This window comes from Sturnira hondurensis, unplaced genomic scaffold (assembly GCF_014824575.4).
Source record: "Sturnira hondurensis isolate 20B ecotype Veracruz unplaced genomic scaffold, ASM1482457v3 Scaffold0024152, whole genome shotgun sequence".
Lineage (NCBI taxonomy): Eukaryota > Metazoa > Chordata > Mammalia > Chiroptera > Phyllostomidae > Sturnira > Sturnira hondurensis.
This window is the reverse complement of record NW_028096783.1, coordinates 8,710,797-8,736,051: the sequence shown is the minus strand read 5'-3', so window position 1 is coordinate 8,736,051 and position 25,255 is coordinate 8,710,797. Positions and strand designations below refer to the sequence as shown.

At 46.6% G+C, this 25,255-nt stretch overlaps 2 protein-coding genes across 13 annotated transcripts; one reads left to right on the top strand and one right to left on the bottom strand.

The window, feature by feature from the left end:
* Window positions 1–10,634: 10,634 nt before the first annotated feature.
* On the top strand, window positions 10,635–21,491 carry HYLS1 (HYLS1 centriolar and ciliogenesis associated). 2 transcript variants are annotated; one of them, XM_037038169.1, is made up of 3 exons: window positions 10,635–10,732; window positions 18,498–18,616; window positions 20,451–21,491. In XM_037038169.1, the coding sequence occupies exons 2-3, from the start codon at window positions 18,603–18,605 to the stop codon at window positions 21,379–21,381; spliced, it is 945 nt and encodes a 314-aa protein (XP_036894064.1). In that variant the 5' UTR covers window positions 10,635–10,732; window positions 18,498–18,602; the 3' UTR covers window positions 21,382–21,491. The 2 variants fall into 2 exon arrangements, with proteins under 2 accessions (XP_036894064.1, XP_036894065.1); XM_037038170.1 differs by lacking the exon at window positions 18,498–18,616 and having other exon boundaries at window positions 10,645–10,732.
* PUS3 (pseudouridine synthase 3) lies at window positions 14,989–23,586 on the bottom strand. Of its 11 annotated transcripts, XM_037038160.1 has the most exons (7): window positions 23,554–23,586; window positions 23,296–23,442; window positions 22,142–22,221; window positions 17,575–17,995; window positions 16,886–17,451; window positions 15,846–16,036; window positions 14,989–15,711 (listed from the first exon to the last, which is right to left on the bottom strand). In XM_037038160.1, exons 4-7 carry the CDS (start codon window positions 17,947–17,949, stop codon window positions 15,401–15,403), a joined length of 1,443 nt encoding a protein of 480 aa, XP_036894055.1. In that variant the 5' UTR covers window positions 17,950–17,995; window positions 22,142–22,221; window positions 23,296–23,442; window positions 23,554–23,586; the 3' UTR covers window positions 14,989–15,400. The 11 variants fall into 11 exon arrangements, with proteins under 11 accessions (XP_036894055.1, XP_036894054.1, XP_036894053.1 ...); XM_037038159.1 differs by lacking the exon at window positions 23,554–23,586 and having other exon boundaries at window positions 17,575–17,998; window positions 23,296–23,547; XM_037038158.1 differs by lacking the exon at window positions 23,554–23,586 and having other exon boundaries at window positions 23,296–23,547.
* Window positions 23,587–25,255: the final 1,669 nt, after the last annotated feature.

Sequence of the window (25,255 nt, the reverse complement as noted above, 5' to 3'; positions counted from 1 at the left end):
CCCCTGCCTTCCTCCCCACACGTCCTCTCCCCAGCCCTCGCGGCCTCCCTCCCCAGACCTCACCGTCGTCCATGAAGAGCACTATGAACACGCCCAGCAGAAGCCACTGGAGCAGCCGGGGGCCCATGGCTGACAAGGTCCCAGTGGGAGGCTCCAGCTCTATTTATGCCCATCCCCTGCCCTCAGGCCTCCTACTAGAGTTGCAGAATCATAAATTTCGGATCAAACCACCCTGAGTCTCTCTGAAATGTTCCCAGGAGAGGGTACATGCTGTCTGCACTGGCGTTCCTCGGCTCACTAGGAACTCAGGCAACCTGACACCACAGTCCGTTTTATTGAATTGTTGTAAGATCATCATCAGTCTTGCTCTAGACTCTTCCTCCCTGGCTCCTCTTCACTTTGGTTCTGTGTCTCTTTGTCGGTCTGCCCAGACCATGGCTCCCTTCCCATCCCATTGGTGACATTCTTTCCCATGTGGCAAAGCTGGTGTCACCAAGCGTCTGTGGGTTGCTCAGTCCCTTTCAGGCGCCTCGACCTCCAGTAGCACTATGTCCCTCCCACAGTAGGTCAGAGCCTGGTCACCCAGGGACAGCCTGCTCACCCAGTGCAGTACCACCCCTGAGCATGACCAAGACAGCCCAGGATGCAGGGGCGAGGGGGGGAGGAGGAGGGCCTCAACTTCAAGTGTCTCCACTCCTTTTTTCAAGGGAGACAAAGACCGTAAATCATCACAGTGGGAAAGAACCTCTAGTGTTTTGGGAGGGAAAAGCAAGAAACATTTGGACTAGTCACTAGAAAGGGGGTGAGGAGGAAAGGGAAGAAGGGCTATAAACGAGTTTTTCCATCAGTTCCCTGCCTTTACCTTACTTCTTCCAGAGGGGGCTGTATATTTATGCCACATCCATCTTTCAACTAGTAAGTGACAACTTACCAGTGAAGCTTGTCACATGTACAGGGTCTGGCAGAAGTGACACCACTGAGTGTGGTCCGTATGGACGTTTCACACGCAATGGACAGCAATTTGAACATTTCCCTACAATGGCATGTGGTGTGCTGGAGTGTGATGTTATGTTACAGGACTTTGTAATAAAAATTTTTATGAACTAAAACAGGGGTATTATTTGTGCCACGCCTTGTATATAATGCTATACCCTCTGGCCACACTCGCCGTGTCTCTTTCTCTTTGTTTTTTTTTTTCCTCCGGACTCCTTTATTTATTTATTTATTTATCTTTAGAGGGGAAGGGAAAGAGAGAAGGAGAGAAACATCAATGTATGGTTGCCTCTGGTGCGTCCGCTGCCGGGAACTGGCCTGCAACCCAGGCGTGTGCCCTGACTGGGAATTGAACCGTGATCGTGTGGTGCACAGGACCGCACTCAATCCACTGAGCTACGCCAGCCAGGGCTCCAGAGTGCTTAACTCAATGTTCCTTTTAGAACTTTTCCTTATTGATGTTTAGTTTGTCTCTCTCCCTTGATAAGAACAGCAGGTCCACAAATCAAGAGTTTGGGGTGTCACATTCACTGCTTCCCCTTGGCACCTAGAACAATGCCTTGCACATATCAGATGCTCAAAAACGTTTGGTGAAAAAATGCATGGCATGGTTGGTGCGGTTCCCTGAGAAACACAAGGAAACAGTGCCTCTATGTTGCCGGCCCCCGATTCCAAGTTTACAGCCTGACATGCTTGGCCTTCAACTTGCGGTTAGGGGTCACTAAGGGGAAGAGGGGCAGCGGTGACGTGGGCTCCTCTGTCTGGGGAGAGAGTGAGTCTGGAGCTGGTGAGCTGGATGGGTCACTCCCAGAGCCAGCCCCTCGCTGGACCTGGCGCGCTGCCTCCCATCACCTTCACTATGAGCGCACTCCCCGCACACCCAGGACAGAAGTCCCCGTGCGCTGCCTGCCTGCCGTGGCTGCAGACGAGTCACTGAACTTTTCTAGGCAAACACGGGGTCCATCAGCGGTCTATCGGATATCGTTGTCAGGACTCCTAAACTTACGCACAGGGATGGCGAAGGAAACGACTGTTAAGACTCTACTTGGCATCAAACAGCCTTGGGCAAGTTATACACCTGTTCTCTCTGAAGTCTCTGAACAACCTCATAGGTTGGAAATAATTGGCCTTGTTTATAGCTCAAGGCTAGGGATTCGTAGAGTGAACGTGTTTTTCCCCCGGGGGGAGTCAGGGGCCACTGTCTTTGCCCTGTACCTCGCTGTTTCCTTCTCTTAACAATCTGCCGGAGGGCTCCCCGGGCTGCAACTCTCCAGCGGCTCTCCCCGGAATCATCCGATGACAAAGGGAAGAGAGGGAGGGTGATGAAGAGAAAGGTCATCTCCATTTAAAAAAAAATCCCCGTCTGTCTGGCGGAGGCCACATGCGTGGACAAGCCCCCACTGAAACTAGGGGGTCTCCCAGCCTGGCTGGCGTGCCACCGTCTGGAAGACATTCCCAAGGGACGCCTTGCCTTTGGAATGTGTGAGATCCATGCAGCAATCACGGATGGTGGCCTCGGAGGGTTTGAGCCCGAACATCAGTTCAGGCCTCCAAGCAAAGGATCCTTGTCACGCCGGGAAGATGCTCCCGCACCTTGACCTGGGCAAGCAGCGATGAAGCTCTGGGCGCGAATCCCAAATTCCACCCAACACAGGTCTTTCTCCTGTGTTTGTCCTGGCAGTTTTGAACAACATTATTCTCTGAGTGAAAGTAACAGAAATTTTGGAAAGATACCAGACTTGCTAAGAAATAAGTGAAATGCCCTTTATGCTTTCAAATCTGAGGAAAACAATGTGTATATTTTGCCATATCTTCACACACTATTACTTCTATGCACATATCAGATGTTCATGTTTTTCCCTAAATTCTGAGGATATGTTTATTGATTAGAGAGAGAGAGAGAGAGAGAGAGGAGGGAAGGAGAGGGAGAGACAGTGAAAGAGAAACATCACCTGGTCTTCCCCTGTACGTGCCCCCGCAGAGGATCAAACCTGCAACCTCCGTAGGAGCCCCGACCGGGAATCAAACTTGTGATCTCTTTAGTGCACGGGATGATGCTCTGGCCAGGGCAGACGTTCATGCTAACAAATGCTATCACAGTTGACATCATAAGGGCTGGGGGAAAAGTAGGTTTACTGCTGTTTGTAGGGAAAAATAATACAATAATGAATGAATAATAACACAAGAATAAACTCTGTGTTTTGCATACTCACGACTCTAAACCTACTTTTGCTCCATGCTGTGTATGTGATACTCTGATTTTTCACCGTGGAATTTGTGCCCTTATCACTCTACTTTCCCACCCCTTCTAAAATGTGAACCCAGACTTGAGAGGAGATTTAGGAGCTGGTCACCAGGCAACCCTTTTAAAAAGGCTGATACCTGAGCCTGTCTTCCAAACTCAGCCAGAAGCCTCAGCTAGCTGCTTGGTTTTCCTACACCAGTCACCCCAGGATGTCGGTGTGAGCCACAGGCAGACCTTGGACACCTGGGGCCACCTCTCCCTTCCACAGGTACAGAAGGACGTGCTGGCCACCTGCTCTGTCCACCCACCTCCTTATCTGAGACCCCATAACCAGCCATGCCCCAAGGCCCCTCCTGTGCCCCAGAGGCTGCATCTCATGCCCTCCAGCCCTGGCTCCTGCCCAAGGCTCTGTCATCACTGCTGCTCCTGCCCAGGTGGGGGTGGTAGGGCCTGCCATCCTGCTCCCATCCTGCCCGGAGGCACAGCCTGTCCCCATCCCCTGTTGCTACGGAGGGAGGGGAAGGTAATGGATTTGAGGCCCAATTAGCTCCTTTGTAGTCAGTCCAAAGTCAGGTTTACGTTTTCGCTGAAGGAGGACTGTGAAAGGGCGTGAGATCCAGGAAAAAGTAAAATCAAAAGAAAAACTGCCCCATAAGAAAGTGGCCTTCGTTCAGAAACAGCCTCTTCAACCCCTGTGCCAGCCTCAAACACGACCCCCTCCCCGCTCAGCAGGAAGGAGACCTGAGGCGGGAGTCGGGGGGCAGCAAGGAGACGGAGACTTACTTTATTACAGGGCTCTGTGAGAGCCCCATGCAGGCAGGAGAAAGGGGGTGCCCGGTGGGAGGGCAGTCATGTTTCTCCTCCACGACACTTTCTCCTCCACGGCAGCTCATCGGCCTCGCTCCCACACCTGCAGGAGAAACGGGGTCTGGTCCCCAAGTTCTTCTGACACATAGACCTGCCTCAGTCCCAAGCTCCCTCCAGCAGCAGAATGAACCCCAGAATGTTGCCCAGCGTGCCTGGCTCTCACCCCAGAAACCCGGGGCCACCCCCTCCTCCTCCGGATCCCACCCCCTCAGCCTCCTGGTTTAGCCCCGTTCACCCTCCTTCAACTGCGCTCCAGACTTCCTAGCCCTGGGCAGCCTTGAAGGTGCCACGTGACCAAGCGTGTTTTACATAGGAGTTGGGAATCGAAGCAGCGTAGCCCCGTGCAATTACTTTGTGTGTGAGAAACATGACCGAGTTAAAACGTCACCACAGCGTAAGGCTGTAGGGAGATTCTGATCATGTCTCCCTGGTTATCAAGTCAGGGAAGAGCAGCAGGGAATGTGCCTTTCAGGTCGACAGGGATCTCGAGTTAGCACTTTTCCCATGTGCCCGGCTTAGGAGCTTGGCCCATTTCACATGGTCAAAGGGGACCCACTGTGGGGAGGCCAGGACTGACGACAACCACCTTCTTCACAAGGAAGGACCCCTCCCGAAGGTTTCCCCATGACCCCCGCTTCCGAGGCTTGTTCCAGACAGAGTCTCCGCCACTCTGGGGGAGAGGGCTTTGCCTTGAAGCCCCGTTTCTGACCCCGTTCCACTGCGCGGCTCCTGCCTTTCAGTGTGTAGCTCTGGTTCTAACCCACCACACTTAGGAGTGATGAGGGCAGGGTGGGGGGTTTCTACGAGTCACCCCCACAGAGCAGCTCTTGACTGGTTCCCTGACTGCAGCCACAGCAGGTGCTTGTCACCCGCCCTTCCCACTCCCAGCTGCTGGGACCCGGGCCAGCCATGCTGCAGAGGCGGCGTTGGCAGTTACACTGCTCCCTAACTGTAGCTTTTGCTGCTCTTGCCCACCCAAGAAAGCCCACAAACAATGCCCGTGAGATCTTACGTGGACCTACACTTGCTTCAGTGGGGCGGTGGGAAGGGGCAGGCTGGCACCATCCCGCGCTGCAGGATGCACTGTCTCTAGCTCCCTGGCCAAGGCTGAGCTAGCTGGGTGTTCGCCGGGGCTATCCCATCACAAAGTTGCAGGATGGGGCCAAATGACGAACGTGACGCACTTTGTTTTCTAGTTTTCCCCGTGCTCAGACCTCTTAGCCAGAATAGATGTCAGAAACTCCAGCCATCAGGGGCTGTGTCCACAGGACAGGGACCTAGGGCGTGCCACTGAAGCTAGGGCATGGGATATAAAAGAACTCAGCGGTGTGGGTGGCTGTAGGAGTGTGGCGATAAAGGTTAAAGGTTAACTGCCATCAGGGCTGAGATTTGGCTTGTGTGTTGCAGTGGGCAGGGACACCGGGAACGCTTTCTTCCAGGGTGACCTGTGACGATGGAGGCTCGGGTTCAGCACAGATTGGTTTCTCTCAGATGAATGAGCAGCAAGTAAAGTGAGGGAGCTCTGGTTCCCCCAAAGAGGGCTGGACCTGTCGCTCTGCGAACCGGAGTGACCAGAGTCTGGAGCAATATTCAGAGGACAGTCTATGTTCAGTAAAGCAAATCGACAGAAGCGTTTGGGGACTTTCTCCTTATAGTTCTGCCTCCGTCTCCAGAACTCCCTCTCCTTCAAGATTTTTGAAATCTCTGAGTGCCTTTCTAGGTGCCAAGCTCCTAGGCACAAGTAGATTGCGTTTGTTTTTCAGAAAAAGGCATAAAGGGGATGATTTTATTAGAAAAGGCTATCCCCAGACCGAGCCTGCGTGCTGAATCAATCCTACCACCCCCTCCAGCCCCCCACCCCCCACCCCCTCACCACCTTACACCTTTGCTTTCCCTGACCCCGAGATCCCTCATATCATCCTATCTCGGGAAAAACAAACATTCAACTCTTCNAGTCTGGAGCAATATTCAGAGGACAGTCTATGTTCAGTAAAGCAAATCGACGGAAGCGTTTGGGGACTTTCTCCTTATAGTTCTGCCTCCGTCTCCAGACCTCCCTCTCCTTCAAGATTTTTGAAATCTCTGAGTGCCTTTCTAGGTGCCAAGCTCCTAGGCACAAGTAGATTGTGTTTGTTTTTCAGAAAAAGGCATAAAGGGGATGATTTTATTAGAAAAGACTATCCCCAGACCGAGCCTGTGTGCTGAATCAATCCTACCACCCCCTCCAGCCCCCCACCCCCTCACCACCTTACACCTTTGCTTTCCCTGACCCCGAGATCCCTCATATCATCCTATCTCGGGAAAAACAAACATTCAACTCTTCAACTCTTCCCACAACGAGACTGAAAGGCAGCAGGTCAGAGAAAGACCGTTTGTGAAGGGCGCGACTCTGCAGTGCTGTGATTACGGCCTTTGTCACCGTGCCCTTGCGCAGGCTCCCCTCCTGGGCCTCATTGGTGATGCTACTGTGACCTCCGTGTGGTCTCCCCACCTGTAACTTCTTCACCTTTCCTTTCCGACAGGACCTTTTCTCTTGGATCAGTAACATCCCTCTTCCCCACCGAAACCAAAGTGCTGCCAGGGTGAGGCTGATGATCGTGTCTTCTCTGCGGCCCTGGCAGCCGAAGGGCGACTCATCAGGCAACGAGGCGTAGGGTAAGACTGAGCCTAGAGACAGGGAGTCTTTTGTCTACTAGGAATAAAGAAGGCCTGGCTGGTGTGGCTCAGTGGCTGAGTGCCGGCCTGCAAACCAAAGGATAGATGGTTCGATCCCCCGTCAGGACACATGCTTGGGTTGCAGGCCAGGTCTCCAGTAGTGGGTGCGTGAGAGGCAACCACACACTGATGTTTCTCTCCCTCTCTTCTTCTCTCTAAAAATAAACAAATACATTTTTTTTTAAAAAAGGGTAAGACTAAAGGATGAAGCTACATATATAATATCCACATACAATATCTGTAATGCATTCGAGTTATTATTTGGCAGATGCCGTGCTAACATGTATTTTCTCATTTAATTCTCCCAATGACCATATGAATAAAGTCAGATTGTCATCTCCATGGTAAAAGTGAGAAAGCAGAATCAAAGAGGGGCTACCTAACTAGCCCCAGTCAAAAAACTAGGGAACAGAGGAGTGAGGATTTGAACCTAGACAGTGTGACCCCAGAGCCCACACTCCTACCTGTCTAATGCCATGTCCTCCTAGCTCATGAAATGTGTTGCTAAAACATTCCAAGAACAAAATAATTAGGGCTGAGCTAGTGATCAGTAGTGAAAAGGAAATGGAGATGGGATCTTACAAGGAAACAAACGACAGAAGTTACAGATTATGAGCTACTGTATATGGGGATCAGGAAGAAGAGTGCAGAATGGTCGTTTCTGAAGTGTTGGGACCATGATGCCATCGATCAGGATATGGAAATCACAGGGGTGAGTCCAGAGAAAAAAGCTGAGTCATATTTCAGGTGTGTTGCATTTGGGAAGATGAAAAGATACAGCCACGGAGAAATTCTAATGTGCAGCTAAGATATATTTAAAAACCCAGGAGCGAGGAAAGGATCTGACATATAGATTTTGAAATGATCTCACTTAAAATGGTTCCTGGAAGGAACAAAAGTACTAACCTATTTGACGTGAAAAAGAAAAGGACCAGTCGTTGGGGGTCAGCAATAGCTGAGTGTCGGAGGAGGAGAGGCAGGATGAGAACCAGGCCAGGGCTGCCTCATAGAGTTGGACAGGTATGAGTTCGAAGAAGACGGTAGGCTGCCTTCTTTGTTCATTCTACCTTCCAGGAACACTGCATTCTTACCTATCACTTGAACCATCACCCACCCATATTGCATACCTTGCCTCTCACCTCCACTCTCACATTTCCAACTGCCTCATTTTGTCTCTTCCTGGATTTCTCAAGGGCATCTCAAATTCAACAGGCCCAAAAGTCTAACTCTGCCTCTCAAAACATGGTCTTCTTCCAGTATTCCCCATTCCAGAAAATAGCACCCAGCTACACAAACCAGAAACCTCCCACTGTAGCAACAGGTGGGAGGTGACCACTTTAAGCTGGTCACTAAGAGGGTGCACTGTGAAGAGTATGACTTGAATACGCTGATAAAGGCAGAATCCAGAATCAGAGGTTTAGGGAACTGAGCAATAATAGGGGAGGGAGATTGAACAAAAAGGCTGACAGGAGGGGGCAGCAGTGTCAAAGGAGAGCTGCTTATTTTCATTTTGGGTTGTTCCCCAGTTTGGGGAAGACATAAAGAGGGAAAATGAAAAATGTCAGAGATAAGACTAGTTAGCTAAGAAAGGCCTACACTTGTAGAGCTTTGAAAGCTCTGTCAACAAAGGGGTGAGGTAAGCACAGATATCATAAAGGAGTGATTAACTTAAGCATGATGTAACCAGTGGAAAGTAATATTTTAAGGCATAGATAAAGATGCTGAAGGGTTAGTAAACCAGCTAGACATAATTAGGGTAATGCCTGAAAGATAGCTGAGTTACAAAAAGAGAGGTAAGTAAACTATGCTAAATGACATCACTTAGATATAATCAGAAAAACCCAAATTATGGGAAACTCCATAGGACTAGCAATATAGTTCTCCTCAATGAATAAACTGATGGAGCGAAAATGGAGGAAGAACTTATAGAATAAAAGAAACTTAAAAGACATCTCAACCAATCACAACACAGGGACTTGATTGAACGCTGGTTCAAAGAAGCAAAGAAAAAAAGTAGAAGTAGAAAATATAACATCGGATGATATTAAGGAAATACATTAAATATTTTAGGTATGGTCATTGTACTGTGGTTATGTTTTAAAAGGTCCTTTAAAAAGAAATCACACTAAATACTTATAGATTTCAGATGCCTGGTATTTGCTTCAAAATGATACGAGAGGAAAGTACATGGAGAGTAATACAGACAGAACAAGGCTAGTCATGGGTTAATTGTTGCCGCCTGGCATTATGTTCCTGGGGCTTCGTGGGCTTCATGATATACAATTTTTATATGCTTAAAATTTTAACAATTTTTTAGAGAAGTAATTTGGTTTGCAAGTTTTCTCCCATATACTGCATTCTAGATGGCCTTGGTTAAGATTCCTTGATGTGGGTTGGGGGATTTCAAGGAACCATGAAAATTATTAAATCAGTTCTAGGTAAAGTCGGAAGATGAAGTGATCCACCAAAAACAATGATTCAGTTGAACACAAGATACCACTTGAAATACGACAAGTTGTTTTTGATTAGAGGTTTTCAAAGATCAAATTCTAACATGAAACCTAACAAGTAACTAATGGGGAGAGTGTGCGGAGTATGTTCGATGATGAAAGCAATACAGGTAAGAAAATTGACTGTTTACTCCAATTCCTAAGACAAACTGGCTGGAGATTCAATGCTAAAGAAAAACCATGCAGGTATAGATGACCAAACCTGATCATGGGATATTTCTGTTCACGAGGAAAGAAAAGACTGTGCGCACTACAGTAGTGTTAGGACATTGGAGACTTAGGGGCAGGGCCATTCAAATCTTCACAACTGACTTCCGTCATTTTCTCCTTTCTGTTTCTTTCCTCCGACAAGCCCCAAATGCCCTAGCGGTAATGCAAAGGCTCTGAGACAAAGGAGGAATAAGAGGTAATGTGAAGTATTGAGAGGAAAATGATTAAACATCTCTCTCATTAAATCCTGGATTTAAGAAAGAGTATAAATTAGTCAACCGGCATCTACCTATTTGTATGAGGACAAGTTGTTCTGGGCAGCGACTAGGCTATCGAGTTTTAGGGGGGACCTCCACTCTGTTTCTTTTCTAGGTCTCATCCTCAGCAATTCCAAAGCACCAGACATTTTTTTCTCGGGTTCATATAAAAATTTTAAGAGTAAGACTAAGCGAAGGCGAAGGGGGGTGGGGAGCATTCCGCAGGAACACCACAGGTGAGTCGTCGTTCGAGCAAGGAGCTCGGTTTGAGAGTAGCGTTAGTGAGACTGGAGACAGCACTCTGTCAGATCGGGGAGCATGTGAGCCACTGAAGGGCCTCCACGTGCGTCCGAGATTTCATACAGAGCCCGCGTGTCAGACTCGGGTGGACGGGCTGAGGCGCAGAGGCGGGATCGGGGTCACGACTCCCACCGCTCGAACCATCCGATGCCACCGATCCCGCAGCCGCGCAGAGTCGGGAAGCTTGAAGACTGAAGTCATGAGGTGGGCCGAGCGCTAAGACCATCTCTCTAAAAGCTGAGCTACCTCGCGGTTAACACAGGCTCGAGAATCCCCGTACTCAGCGTCTGGTTGGCAGGGCGACAAAGCAACGGTTCCGGGTTCGCGCTCAGACGCCGCGGGACTAGGACGTTTCCCCAATCCGTGCCACAAATCCCGAACTTCTTCCTGCCAGAGAAGCCAGTCAGGAAAAATATAAACCAATCACAATGTAGAAGTGGAAAGCGTTTACCCTAAGGACCAATAGAAAAGCTGGAGGGCGGGTCCAAGGGCGCCGGTTGGTTCCTGTGGTTTAAACCTCGGCGGCCTCTGCGCTGGGCGGACAGTACGCCTGCGCAAACTGCTGAACGCTAACGGGTGCTTGCTGGGCTGCAGGACGCGGTGGCGATCGTTTCTGCGGGGGGCGGTTAAACAAGGTAGGATGAGAGCGGTGGAGCCGGGCCCCGAGGGCTGCCCGGCTGATGGGAGAGGTTGGGGCTGAGTACCACCTGCCGGGGTACGGATCCCCTGGTGCGAAGACCCGAGGCGGGACGTAAGGACCGCCCAGGTACGCGGCTTTCTCAAATGCGCGTTGCGGCGGTGCCGCGCCAGTACTGAGCAACCGAGCCCCCTAAGTCAGCGTGGCCGGGGCTTAGCGAGGTGGACGGGCCAGGGGCCAGGTGGACGGGCGCAGGGAGAGAGCTGGCCTCCCCTGAGACCGCGAGTGTCGCAGAGAGGCGACACCCGGCGTGGGCCAGGTGGTGCCGAGTGCGGTTTTTCTGTAAACGGACCAAAGTCTTCTACCCTCTAGTGACACATTAGTGAACTGATGGGTGTAACCGTGCGAGAAATTCTTTGCTTTGTTAGGATGGATTGTGAAATTCAACCCCACCATCCTACCATAGAATGAAAATAACCTCCTCCTCCGATTTAAAAAAATCACACAATCTCATTGTCTTTATAAGTAAATCAAGCAGTATTAGTTATGTATAAAGAATGCAACTAGAAATTCCATCAGCCAAAAAATTTCACATTTGGGTTTACTGCAGATCTTTTCATTATGGATATATAAAATGTGTTTTTATGTAACTGTGTATTTTGAACGTAATAAAGCGTATTCATTTAAAAAGCAGATTATGTCAGTAATATTTTAGGAACACGTCTGTCAAATATAGATATGTATTACCACCTTTAATGCATGCATGGAATTTTTTGCTATGGCTGCACTGTAACTTAATATTATCTAACCGATCCCCTAATAACAGACATTTATTTTTCCAGTTCCTTCATCATCATAGAATAGCATGGTAGTGGTTATTCATATGTATACTCGTTTGCATTCTTAGCCAGTTTGTCTCCTTAGAATAATTCCTGGAAGTGGATGATGGTTTAGAAATGATGGCACAATTTAAATTCTGATTCATAATGACAAACTGCTCTAGGAAAATCGGTACCCCCTCTCCGCCCCACCCACCCACACACCCAGTGTGAGGTTGCCCCTTTCTCCAAACACTGACCAGCACAGGGTACTGAACATATTACCAATCTAGAAGGATGTGTTCATGTATTTATCTGCAATATTAATGAAACTAAACATCTTTTTCTGTTATTATTTCTTTGGTAAGTCGTCTGTTTTTTCTTTATTCTGTGGGTGTTGTGTACTTTCCTATTTATCGGCTTTCTAAGAGGAATCTGGAGTAGTGATTTGGAACCCGGTACAAACATCTCCCCGTTTGTTGACTGTTTCAGTTAGGTTCCTTTTTAGGATATTTTTTTCTATTGGTTTGTTCTAATATTGTGGGTCTTTAAGCTGCGTGTCGAACTCCCCAGAGGCTGAGGAACGTGCTTTGACTGCAGTAGCCTCCCTGTAATGGCTGGAACCTAGGACTGGCCCCACCTACCCCTTCCCCCCTCCAAATCCTCTCACCTGAAACCAGCTAAACGTGGGGCACCAATCGCTTAAGATTTTTGAAGAGAGGTACTGTAGGGTGTTTGGTTAATATTGTCTATAATTATTTACAAAATATAAGGTCTTCTAGCCTCTATATGAAAGTTTCCTCCTAAGTAAAGAGAAAGGGTCATCAGGTCTTAATATATTAGGAAATGTTTCTTTTTAATACAAAGAACTGTCAGTTACCTCTGGACCTTACGAGAGTTTTAGATTTTATTTTATTTTCTCTTCCAAAAAGAACAGGAGTGCGCTCTAATTTAAATGTAAATAAAGTAATACGTACATGAAAATCATTACGTATTACATGAAGTATACATGTAATAAAGTATTACAGTACATGAAAATCACTGTAGAGCAGTGATTTTCAACCCAAGCACTGCAGCACAAACTTTTTTTTCTTTTTTTTTTTTTAGCGAGGGAAGAGGGAGACACTGATCAGTTGCCTCTCACATACCCTCAACTGGTGACTGGCCTGCAACCCAGGCACGTGCCCTAATTGGGAATGGAATTGGCATCCTCTTGGTTTGCAGTCTGGCCCTCAGTCCACTGAGGTACACCAGCCAGGGCACAAGAGTTGTAAAACATGCCATACAGGACTAGTCAGGGACATTGACCTATTCTCTCCTTGTCAAGTACAAAAATGACAACAGCAAACGCAACAGTAGCCGCTTGGTGTGAATGAATCAAAATGATACGTATTTTTGTCAGATCAGCAAAAACATATATTTTTTGGTGTACTGCAGAATTTTAGTAATTAGTTTAAATGTCCCATGAGATGAAAGAGGTGGAAAATTGCTGCTATATATTATTGAACACAAAAGAATCTCTTTGGCTTTAGTGTTGGAATTCTTTGTTCAGTCTTATTCCATTTCTGTCCCTACTTTGTTCTCTGCTCATCTATATATTGCATGAACATTGAAAAGCTGTTTTGTTTATGTGTATTTATTGACACATAAAATCTCATTTATAGTTCAAAACCTATTGAAAGAATTCCCTTCATTTTACAGTGAAGAAAGCAAGATGTAAGTCCTACTTTACTTCTAACATTTGGTCCCTACCGTGCTCAGAGCCTTTGGGATTTATACAGACATTACCTCACATAACTGAAGTAATTGGCAAAGTTAAATTTTGGGACTTCTCACTTGCTTTTTTGCTTTTTCCATGATGGTTGTCCTGAGTTGTTTTCTATTGTTAACTACCAAGGATAATGCCACTAAAACTTTATTCTAGATTTGATAGTGTAACGTAGGTAGACCTGAAAGGGTTTAAGCCCCGATCCTCTACTTTTTGCATCTACAGACTCCCAAGCATGACTTTTTAGTGCTTTTTGCTCCATGTGTTGTTTCTTTAGAGTTGATTTTTTAAAAATCAGGAGTGATTTGTACTTTTATTTTTCAGTTACAGTTGACATTCAATATTACATTTGTTCAGGTGTACAGCATGACAATAATGTAACTTACAAATTACAATGATGTAATTTACAAAGTGACCCCCCCCCCCCCGATTATTCTGGTACCCACCTGGTACCAGTTATTCATTGTCTGCGTTTCCTGTACATCCATGTGACTACTCTGTAGCTTCTTAATCCCTCCCCCTTTTTCACCCAGTCTCCCCACCGCTTTCCATTTGGCAACCCTTAGTTTGTTCTCTGCATCTGTGAGTCTGTTTCTGCTTTGTTGCTTTGTTCATTTTGTTCTTTAGATTCTACATGTAAGTGAAGTCCCATGGCATTTGTCTTTCTGTTTGACATTTCCCTTAGCGTAGTATTCTCCAGGTCCATCCACGTTACCCTGTTTCAGATGGGCTTCAAATCTGAAACCTGGAAGTTCTGAAAGCCTCCTTATTCTTGAGCCTTACGTTCACCCGAAGCTCTGTTGACCCTTTCTTAATCTCAAATTCATGTACTCCTCTCCATTCCCCTTACGACAAATCTAGTCTAGGCCGACATTTCCTGGGTTACTCCAACAGCCTCCTAATTGGTCCCATTGGCTTGCCCTCTTCTGGTCCACAGTATACACTGAGCAATTCTGGCTTCTAATTTTTTTTTCAAGGATGCCTCAGGATAAAAATCTAAGCCTTTTTAGGAAGGCCTGCAAGGCTCTACAGACATGACCCTTGCTTACTTTTCTAAACTGTTGTCATTCTCAAACCATACTACGTATTTAGTTACCTGAATGCAATGTGGTCATCTTTACACAAACTGCATCTCTGCCTTAGCCACGGTCAAGTTCTGCTGCTCTGTCTCCACTTCACTGGCTCCCATTTGCTCTGCAAGCTTTAGCTTGGATTCTGTGAGAGCTTTCCTTAAACCACTAGGCCAGGGATTGGCCAACTCCATGGCCTGTGGGCTAACAGCATTTTTTACATGTGTAAAAGGTTGGAGGAAAAACACGCAGCAGAGACCACTTGTGGCTCACACAGCACCAGACTGCTGAGCTTTGTAGGAGATGCTGTACCTCAGTCAGGTCACTGTCACCTAGTGTTGTGCCTGGCACTACACCAGTTTGTCAGACATTTAACTAAGCCTGGCCAGTGTGGCTCTGTCGTTGAGCGCCAGCCTGTGAGTCAAAGGGTTGCCAGTTCCACTCCCAGTCTAGGGCATATGCCCAGGTTATTGAGCCAGGTCCCCAGTAGGGGGTGTCTGAGAGGCAACCACACTTTGATGTTTCTCTTCTTTCTCCCCCGTTCCCCTCTCTAAAAAAATAAATAAATAAAATCTTTTAACTGACTAAATTTCATTTTTTAAATTTGTCCCAGAAAATAAGACACTGAGGCAGTGCTCTCAATGCAAACTCACATGGGCAGTGAACATCTTATTTGCTTTTAAAAAGGACAGCATGACAAATCAGACACTTGCAGGTGGGCTTTCATACATGTGCACACGGGGCCCAGGTTTCCAGGTGCATGTAAACAGTTTCCGTCTCACGTGTGCTTCTCGCTTCTTCCGTTTCTGAACCCTTTTGGAATAAGAGGATGATCTGCTTTTCAAGTAAGAACTTCCTGAAATGGGGCCTGTGATCTCTTTTGTTTTTCCGTCTTTTCTAAGAGCTGATCGTCTGAATTCTAGGACTCACTGCAGTAAAGGCTGTATTTCCTTTCTACCCACCTATCAGTAGCTAGTGTTGCCTCCTAGATCCTGGTGAGTTTCCTGTGCTTAAATGACACTTTTAATTTCCGCATCAACACAGACTCTCTTTGTGGGTTTCTCTAAAACCGTGTTTTCTTCCTCTAGTGTGTCGTTACATTCCCTTTTGGCTTTTGTTTCTGTCTCATTGAATAGGCGCGGGTACTCGATGCGTCCCCTCCGTACACAATGCTGAATCCGGGACTCCAATCCTTGGCATTTGGGACGGTCCATCAGGGGCTTATATGTGCGCATTTTCACTCCTTCTACAAAGGCACTGGTGTGCTTTATGACGGGGGGCTTAACACGTCTCCATTCGATCACTCCTTCCACCTCCGTTCCTACAATACACACAGTCAGTCATTACACGGATACTTGACCAGCACAGAATCCCCTCCAATCTTCATTTGCACCTACCTCCCCATGACCCGTGGTTCTGGTAAGTAATTGCATCCGCAGGACATCCCTGTCGTACCTGTCCCACAGGGCACTGCGACAGAGTCCAGTCCTTGCAGCATACTGTACAGCAGGTGAGTCTTCACAGCCTGATTTGCCCACTGTTGCTGCAGGTGGGTAACATTGAATTCCTGAACCTCCCGGTCGTAGATCCACTTGATGTTTTCAAACTTACAGTCGTACAAGACCAGAGGAAACTCTACAGCCATGCTAGGGAGAGAGACAAAATAGTCCGCGAACACACAGCAGCCACCCAACAGTTCTCGAAAAACAGGGTTAGTTGGGTTAAAAGAAGGGGGAAACTGTCAATATTAAGTATCTAACAGGCAAGAAAATACAACATTATTCCTAACCCTGCACAACAGTATCACTTAAAAAAAAAAAAGACAACAAACCAGGAGTCAACTGGTTAGGCCTGATCTATATCAGGGTAAATTTCAGTGGTAACAGGTCACCTAGAAGTGAGCTGACTTGGGTCCACATATTGGCTATACAATTAAAAAGAGCTGATGGTGTTTATCCAAACTTTGGTGTAGTATGAGGTAAAAACTTACTTACAGATTAAAAACTTACAGATTTCACTGCTTAGGAACGAATTATTGGTCTGTCTGACCTCAGCCTGCTCTCAGAAGAAAGCTGACTATGTTTCCTACTTTTCCTGCCGTTTCGGCAACTGAGAATTAGGAAGAATCCCAAGGTGCAGCGGCATGATTGCCCCCTAATGCAAAGGGAGCGAGATTTAATATGGTTTGATTCCTGTTTAACTTTAGCAGACCCTAAAACCTCTTGACATAAAATCAAGGGGGAATTTGCAGAAACAAATGTGCTTTTATTTAAGGGCCTGTTTATTACTACTGGGATAGAAGGGAGACAGAAGGAAATTCATTCAAAGATAACGCTCCCTCCTACGTGTTCATGACATTCTAGAAGTTGGACTAAAAGCTTCCTGAAGATTCAGTCACTTAGTTATTGAAACAACTGTGGGGAGAGGAAGATGTTAGAGTATATTTTAAAATAATCTAGAGCAATAGCTGTTTTGTTACTATTTTTTAAACTTACCTGTATTGAGGTTTCTGGGGATTTTTCTCTACGTTTAGCAGCTCATCAATAATCTCCGGCTTCTCCATTCCTTGGCCAATTAGAAAAAGGACTGCCATCATACAGCGGACTTGATGGTAAAGGAACGCCTGGCCAGTCACTTCAAACTGGCATAACTGGAAAGGTTCTTGCCAGCCGTCCTCAGCCAGGCTCTGGCCCACGAGCTTCACGTGAGCAGACAGAATAGTCCTCTGGAAATGAATCACTCCGTTAGCTACATCCATTTTACACAGGTTCCTAAAGTCGTGTGTGCCGACATACTTGTGCGCCGCACAGTTCATGGTCACAATGTCTAAATCCGCGCGAGGGAAAAAGTAGCGGTACGTCCGCTCAAGACAGCTGAACCTAGCGCTGAAGCTCGGGTCCACAGGGGCCCAGGCCAGTACTCGGATGTCGGGAGGCAGCACGCGATTGAGGATGTGAGTATAACGGATCTCTTTACTGGCGCTGCTGACTCCATCTTTTATGTTAAAATCCTCTGAATCCCTGTGCCTTGGAAAGTGAGACCGAAGATCAAGAGAAATCACCTGTGGAATCAGAGAAAGATGTTTTGTTAGGAGATAACAGATACACATTATCTGAATCCTCAGTATGGACACCTAGACTGTATCGGTGCTGCTTACTTTGAGAGACAGCACAGTGACTCTTACCTGTCCAAAGGCACTGACTCCTTTGTCTGTCCGCCCACACCGGTGATAGTTGGATGTCTGTCTGCTTTCTACTAGCCGAGTCTTGGTCAGAGCCTCAAACAGTTTCTCCTCAATTGTATTGTTTGTGTTTTCCTGGCTGGCAAAGCCCTGGTATCCCCAGCCCAGATAGGCTATCTTTAGGGCTACGTGCCTCTGACCGTGAGCACTGAAATCAAATGCACGCTTGGCCTTCCCAGCTCCTGAAGAGCTTTCTCTGATATTTGAGTCCTTGGTGTTGGCCCGTTCTTTTTTAAGTCTCTGTACCTCCTGCTCCAGTTCTTGTACTCTTTTTAGGAGTCTGTCAGTCTGGATTCTGTCTGTATAATTTTCAGCCATGATAAGACAACCCCAGGAACACGTGCATGATGTGGGTCCACACCACCTGGGGAGAGAGTAAAAGGACTCAGAGCTGGTCCCTCCAGTCATGTCAGCAGCTTTCCGTTACACTCAAATCGTGTTTAAGATGTAATTTAATGCCTTAGCAGACTTTTGCTTTTCCCAGGGATACAAGCATTACCTTAATGGTTACGGGTTGACCGTCCAGATACTATTCTTTTCCATCCTGGGTGGCCAATTCAGAGGGGAAAGGAAAGTAGCATCAAAAATATTTAGCTACCATTGTTAAGGTTTAAATAGAATGTAGAAAAATCAGTTGTAGATTTCATGTCTGTTTTTCATTCGCTGAGAATGATTAAAGACTAATGTTACTGATATTTTTCCCCTAAGACATTTCCTTTTGACTTCTCATGACATTTGTTTCATTTTTCTATTTGAGATCTGTTGATACGGAACACACCTGTCTACTGTGAGTGTTGCTCTCAGGATCTCAGATAAAATCAGTGGCTTGTATGTACTGTCGTCTAATACTCAGTTCTGTCTTAAAGGTGGTACTTACAGAAGCTAGTTTCATTGAAGAAATCTGTCGATGATTGTACTTTATATTGGAAGTAGAACCTGGAGTCAAGATTTTCCCACTTTAAGCAATTTTGATGGCAGAACGAAGGTAACTAAATAGCATGATCCTTTTTTAAAGTAAAATTTAATGCATGTTTTGAAAAAAGTTCTCTGTACCTCTAGCAGTTAGATGATGTAATTTAGATATCAGTGTTGAAACTCCTGGCGTGTTTCAGTAATCTGAGGACAACTGTACTGCATCCCTACAAATGGTACCAGGCCACTTACGATGGATGGATCGTTACATTAGGAAGAGAAGATCATTTCTACACCTCCTCTAAGGCTGACTGTTACCTAAGTTTAGGTAACTCATTTCGTTTTTTGCCCTTTGAGTTTCTATATCTATGAAAAATTAAAATTTCCATTAAAAATGGAACTATAAAAGTACTAAAGAATATAGTTTCTTAAAATTCTTGGCGGGGTAAAGGCATTTCTAAGTTAAACACCACAGAAATCCAGAAATGGTAGAAAACCAAAATATGACTACCTAAACGGAAAAGTTTCGTCAGTAAAAAATAAAAGTCAGGGGGCCCTGGCTGGTGTAGCTCAGTGGATTGAGCACGGGCCTGCAAACCAGAGGATCGTGGTTCGATTCCCAGTCAGGGCACATGCCTGGGTTGCAGGCTGGTTCCCTGCAGGCCAACTCCCAGCAGGGGACACACGAAAGGCAACCATACATTGATGTTTCTATCTCTCTCCTTCCCCTCTAAAGATAAATAAATAAATAAAATCTTTTAAAAAAATGTCAGAAGAAAAAAATTAATGATGGTAAGAGGCAAACTTCAACTTCCTTAATATATAAGAACTTCACAAGTATATAAATCAGTTTTAATATAAAAATGAATAAGCAGAGGTCCCAACAACCTGATGGGTAAGTGGGAAAAGAACAAGCATTTTACCCAAAGAGGACGGGGTAAAGCTTATAAATGTGTGGAAAGGTGCGGAGTGTTATTCAGTTTAGATGAATGCCAAATTTATATGAGAACCTTTTTTTTTTTTAAACTACACAAACTGCAAAGACTAGGAAGTCTGATAGCACATCACATCGGGAGAGGAATGGCGAAAGAAGCTCCGTACCACGCTATGAGTACAGCTTCTTTAGAGGGCATTTGGTAACAGCCATCAGAACAGCACACGCACACCTTTTGACCCACCTATTCCCCTTCTAGAAATTTAACATACATGTATGCATGCACAAGTATGTAAAAATTCGTAAGATACTCACTGCAATCTTTCTTTTTTAACAGCAAAAGACTGTAAGCCTAAAATAAACCAATCATGGAGTAGTTTGTAAATTACAGTACATCCATACATTGGAATTCTGTGCAACTTACTACCTGTGCAGCCGTGGGCCAGGTCACCTCATGTCTGTGCCTCGTGTTACTCATCTGTAAAAGGAGATAAACAGAGTGCCTGCCCCACGGTTGTGAGGATTGCGGGAATTAATGAGTGTAGAGCACACAGAACAATGCTGGATACACGAAGTGACCCTCTCAGCACAAATGTACATTATGTACATGTGCATAACGTACATTAAGTGTTATGCCCCATATCATGGAGTCTCAAGCTCTCCTTATGCCAGAACTCACCTGTCCCGTCTTAGCAGTTACTAAAGGTGAACTACTAGGCAGTAGAAGGTGGGAGTAAAGAAGAAGAGAGTGGACCTGAAAGCAGGTAACAGCTTCTCCAGCACTGAGTTAATGCCTCACCCCCCAAAACCCCATTCCTGTACCGTCTACATTTTATTATATAACTTGCAGTTATGATCGCCTTAGCCATTCTTCCTTCATTTCACTGCTATAGAATAATAGACAAGAGGGGAGTGAACAATTTGTGGGCTGGGAATTTACTAGTAGAAAACTGATCCGGGTTTTCTCTTGCAGAAGGTCCTACAGTGTAGGGGAAGCCATGGAGGAACTCATGGGACCTAGTGGACAAAAATGGGCCAATATGGATCCAGAAGAACGAATGTTAGCAGCTGCAACAGCCTTCACCCACATCTGTGCAGGGCAGGGTGAGGGCGATGTCAGGAGAGAGGCCCAGTCTACCCAGTATGATCCCTACAGCAAAGCTTCAGTGACCCCAGGAAGGCGACCTGCTCTTCCTGCACACCTGCAGTACCCACATGCAAAAAGCACCGTCACTCCAGACATGGTCTCGGAGGCCTCCCAAAGACTGCGGAAGCCGGTGATGAAGAGAAAGGTGCTGCGAAGAAAGCCGGATGGGGAAGTATTAGTGACAGATGAGTCAATTATCAGTGAATCAGAGACCGGTACAGAAAATGACATGGATCTCTGGGACTTAAGACAAAGGCTGATGAACCTGCAGTTCCAGAAAGACAGGGAATCCCCTGTTGATGTTCCAGAAAAATTTAATCTACCGCATGAATACCAAGGAATTTCTCAAGATCAGCTCGCTTGCTATCTGCAAAGAGAGGACATGGGCCCTCCAGCCTATGAACAAGACCTGATCGTTGCCAGCCGGCCCAAGTCCTTTATTCTCCCAAGGCTGGATCAGTTAAGCCGAAACCGGGGCAAGGTAGACCGGGTGGCCCGCTACTTTGAGTACAAACGAGACTGGGACTCAATGCGGTTACCAGGTGAGGACCACAGGAAGGAATTACGCTGGGGCGTTCGAGAACAGATGCTTTGCCAGAGAGCCGAACCCCAATCCAAGCCTCAGCACATTTATGTTCCAAACAATTATCTCGTGCCAACCGAGAAGAAAAGATCTGCCCTTCGCTGGGGTATTCGTTGTGACCTCGCAAATGGTGTCATGCCCAGGAAGCTTCCCTTTCCTCTTTCTCCTACTTAAGGCTTTTTAAAAACCTGTGTCTCCGTTCACATGACGGTATAACCTGGTACTCTACATCTTTCCTTTAATTTAAGTAGAAACAGTTCATGTGAAAGCCCAAGAGGAGTCATGGCAGAGGAAGAAAAACAGACCTGGTCTTCCTACCCGACAGATGAGTGAGCAAAATTGGCGAGCACTATTTCTGTTCTGTACTGTTTACCTGTGGCCAATGTGAGTTGCTGTTTTTATTAGTATGTTTTTAAAGTTGCTGGGCGTTAAGCTTATCCATTAAAGAGTTTTGGACATTTGTGGACTTGTTTTTAACTTAAATACTTCCCAAAGTAAGATGATCTCAAACCTGAGTTATGCTTTTGCTTCCAGTTGTACTCCCCGTCATATTCTTGCCCCCTGCATGATGAGAGCCAAAGGGAAGGAGCAAAACCTGCTCCTCACACACCCGCACCTAAGGAAAGAAGAGGGGTAACAGCACAGCAACCTTCATTCGTAAATACTGATATCCGCTCTTTAACACATGCTCAGTGGCACTGGATGACATACACAGCTCTAGATTGTTCTGTTTCTATATTATTTAAATATATTGCCCTCCACTTGCTTTTTATAATTTGCCACTAGCTTGTCTTAGAAATTATGCCTGTCACTTGAAGGCCATTCCCTTTCTGCAAAAGAACTTCAAACTGCTTACATCTGGAACCAGATGCAGCATCAATACCAAAACAAATCCAGCCTATTTATGTCCAGACCAAACACAAATTCTGCTCACCTTAAATTGGATCTCCTTGTTCTTGATGATTCTGTTCCAATGAAGAGTATCTACAGACTGAGACTTGTCAGTTTTAACATCTGAAGACAGAAGAGTGATAGCAGAAATAGTTTGCTCTTTCAAAGAAAAATGGCTGTCAAGGAGTAACCTTGACCTGTCTGCTAAAATAGATTTTCTCCATAATATTTAAGCTACATCATTCACTTATCCAGTTCCACTGCTAGGCATTTATCACCGAAATCAAATCAGTGGCTCAAAGATACATGTATGTGTAGGATGTATTAACAGCAAATAAGCTGAAACTGCAAATTATACTATAGGCAATTAAATAGAAGTCACTGGAAATCATGGGAAGCTAATGGGAAAATGCAAATGAAGAGAGAAATAGGTTGCAGACAATGCAGTATGACCTCAGTCCTGCATCCACACACACACAGCACAAAGTTCAAAACCTAACACCAGGTAGTGGGATTAAAGGTAGTTTTTACTTTATATTTTTTAAGAAGCTAAAAGCCACATGACATTTTTGCATGCAAATTACAGCCCACGCTCTACTGATTTACTTCCTATGTATTTCAAAGGCCAGTATTACCAAGTCGGAAAGTTTCCAAAGTGATTGTCTAGTTCAACCCCTTATTTAACCAAAGAAACAGTCGGGTGCGGGCTCTTAAAGCTCTGTAGCAAAAGGGGGACATGAGCCCGACTCCTGAGTCAGTACAGTACTTCCTCCAACACACCATTCCCTTCTCGGGGAGGGGTGCGGTGGGTCCCTAGCAGACCTCTAATTACTGGAAGGGGACCGCCAAATTGCCACAAAGAGGGTGGGTGTTCATGCATGCGCCAAGCATCGCCCGAAAAACAAAACCAGCGTCACTAGTTTCAACACATTTTAAAAGTTCAAAAACCGTTTCAGTCTCGAAAATATTAATAACTAGTGGAGTAGTAGAAAGGGCATTCCCATGATACATTTTATTTTAAGCCAATGAGGGGAGGAGAGCTAATACCCACGGAATCAGAAACCAACCAACTGTGATCACTAATATTGGAAAGCAATCCCCCAAACGAAAATTGCCGCCACGCTTTCCTCCCACGCCATAACTTACTGGGATCGCGATCTCTAGTAGCATTAAGTTTTATGGGCAAACAATTCTCACCGAGGCAGCAGAGGATTCACAGTCCTAGGGCCCTCTCAGAACCGCGATCAGAACCCTCCTGCAGCAAGTTTCCGCCAGGAGCTCCAAGCACTTAAACACAAACACAGCCTCTCAAACGAGAGCCGACTCCCATATAGTGGCACTTTTCTGAAAAGGCCAAGGCATAAAAAGGAGGCTTGCAAGAGAGAAACATCCAACTATTTGTCCATTCCTCTTTGTAAAACCCAGAAAACCGCCCACTCCTCAGAGCCCACTTACCTTCCGGTCGTCCGCCTGCCGGCTTTTCGGGAGACAGGAAACTGTCAGTTTGCGTCTCCGGGCGTTCTCTGGGGCTCATGGGAGTTGTAGTTCCACTTGGTGGGAAATGTAGTTCCAAGAGCGTGGCATTCAGCCTAGCGTTTTCTACTCTGGCTACTGTTTCTCCACCTAAGCCTGCAGCAGTGCAAGAATAAACGGATACATTCTACCGCGCTAAAATAATAAGTAACTTTTCAAAGGGCTGCCACCCTTGTATGAAAACTAAGATTAAAGAATCTGGCTCGATTTGACACCTATTTAAATTCGTAGAAAGTTACCGTTGCGAGTCAAAGAATTTTTTTTTTTTTACTACTAGAACCCATATGTAAGAGCTGAAAGGGGTTGTTGTACCCTCAAAACAAACGACTGAGGAACCTGCTAGTGACTAACGGTTGGTAGTGTAGCTTCAGTACCAGGGAGAGAGTATGACTAGTTTGCTTGTTTGGTAGGTTTTTTCTGGAGACTGAGCCAAATCTCAAGCTTCCAGTTAGAAAAACTGGGGCGGGGCGGGGCGCGATCTGGTTCTTTGGCCCAGGTTCAGCAGTCAGTAATAGAAGGAATCTATCCCAATTATGCAGTGCACATACGAGGTGGAGGCTGCAGTCTTCTCAAGAGCAGTCGTCTGAGGATTGCTTTAGAAAGAGGCACACATTAGAATCAGAATTAAAATAAGCCAGCCCGTGGAGGCATCTCAGACATTTAGGAACAGGGATGGAAGTTAGTACCTAAATGACTTTGACTTCCTCTCCACATCTTTCGCATTCGAATTCATTTGCCAGACGAAACGTATCCATTTTGACCCTCCACTTCCCTAGCAATTCCCAGCCTTTCTGACTTCTCGTCACGTAGAAGTGGAAATCTGGGGAGAAACTTGGGCTTGAGAGCTTGAAGCGGGGCGGGGGTCCAACACGAACATTTAGAGAATTACCTGCCGAGCGAGTGGTGGGGTAAGGGATCGTGACTGCTCAGAGATCTAAGCTGCTCTCGTCTTATCAGAGGTCAGCTGCAGGCAGATGTCCACTGCGACAGTGCCCCTCCCCGGCTTTCACCACCTGGCAGGGTGTGGGGCTGGTCAAGGAGCAGCCTGGCTGATGGCAGATTCTCCCGCAGCCCCTCTTCCTCACCAGTACCTCCTGAGCTCCCCAAAGACCCCCCTCCGCCCCCCTCCGCCCCCCTCCGCCCCCCTCCGCCCCCCTCCGCCCCCCTCCGCCCCCCTCCGCCCCCCTCCTCCTGGGAGCCAGAGCCAGGCGCTTGCGCAGCACCACTGGTGGTCGCGGCTTGTGCGCCTGCCCCTGGAGGGAGCTCATTGGCCGAACGGTGAGGCCGGACGTTCTTCGCCAGGGCGGAGGCACGTGCTGGGGTCATAGCGGTGATCCCAGCCATGGCGTCGTTACTTTGGAAAGGCGACCCAGGATCCGAGAGCGAACATGTGAACAGCCAAGTAACCGCCACTGAGCCGAGGGCAGAGGGTTGGGGGCTAGGACTGAACTCCCAGGGGAAATCTATGGGTTGCGGTGGGGATGGGGAGTGGCAAGGGCTTGGAAGAAGGCACCAGAAAAGGGAGACCCAGAGAGAAAGATCTCTGGTTTGAAAGGGCAAAGTGAAGACATCTGTAAGTCCTTGAAGGGAAAGCGGCCGGTTGTCCCAAGCAGACCGAATTTTC

Bases quoted from the DNA above. Each gene is read 5' to 3' on its own strand.
- PUS3 (XM_037038160.1), bottom strand. From the start codon at position 17,949: ATGGCTGAAAATTATACAGACAGAATCCAGACTGACAGACTCCTAAAA. The intron at 17,452-17,574 runs GTAAGAGTCACT...CTGATTCCACAG, and splicing joins GAGTCAGTGCCTTTGGACAG to GTGATTTCTCTTGATCTTCG. The intron at 16,037-16,885 runs GTAAGTTTAAAA...CTCTCTCCCTAG, and splicing joins CCCCAGAAACCTCAATACAG to CATGGCTGTAGAGTTTCCTC.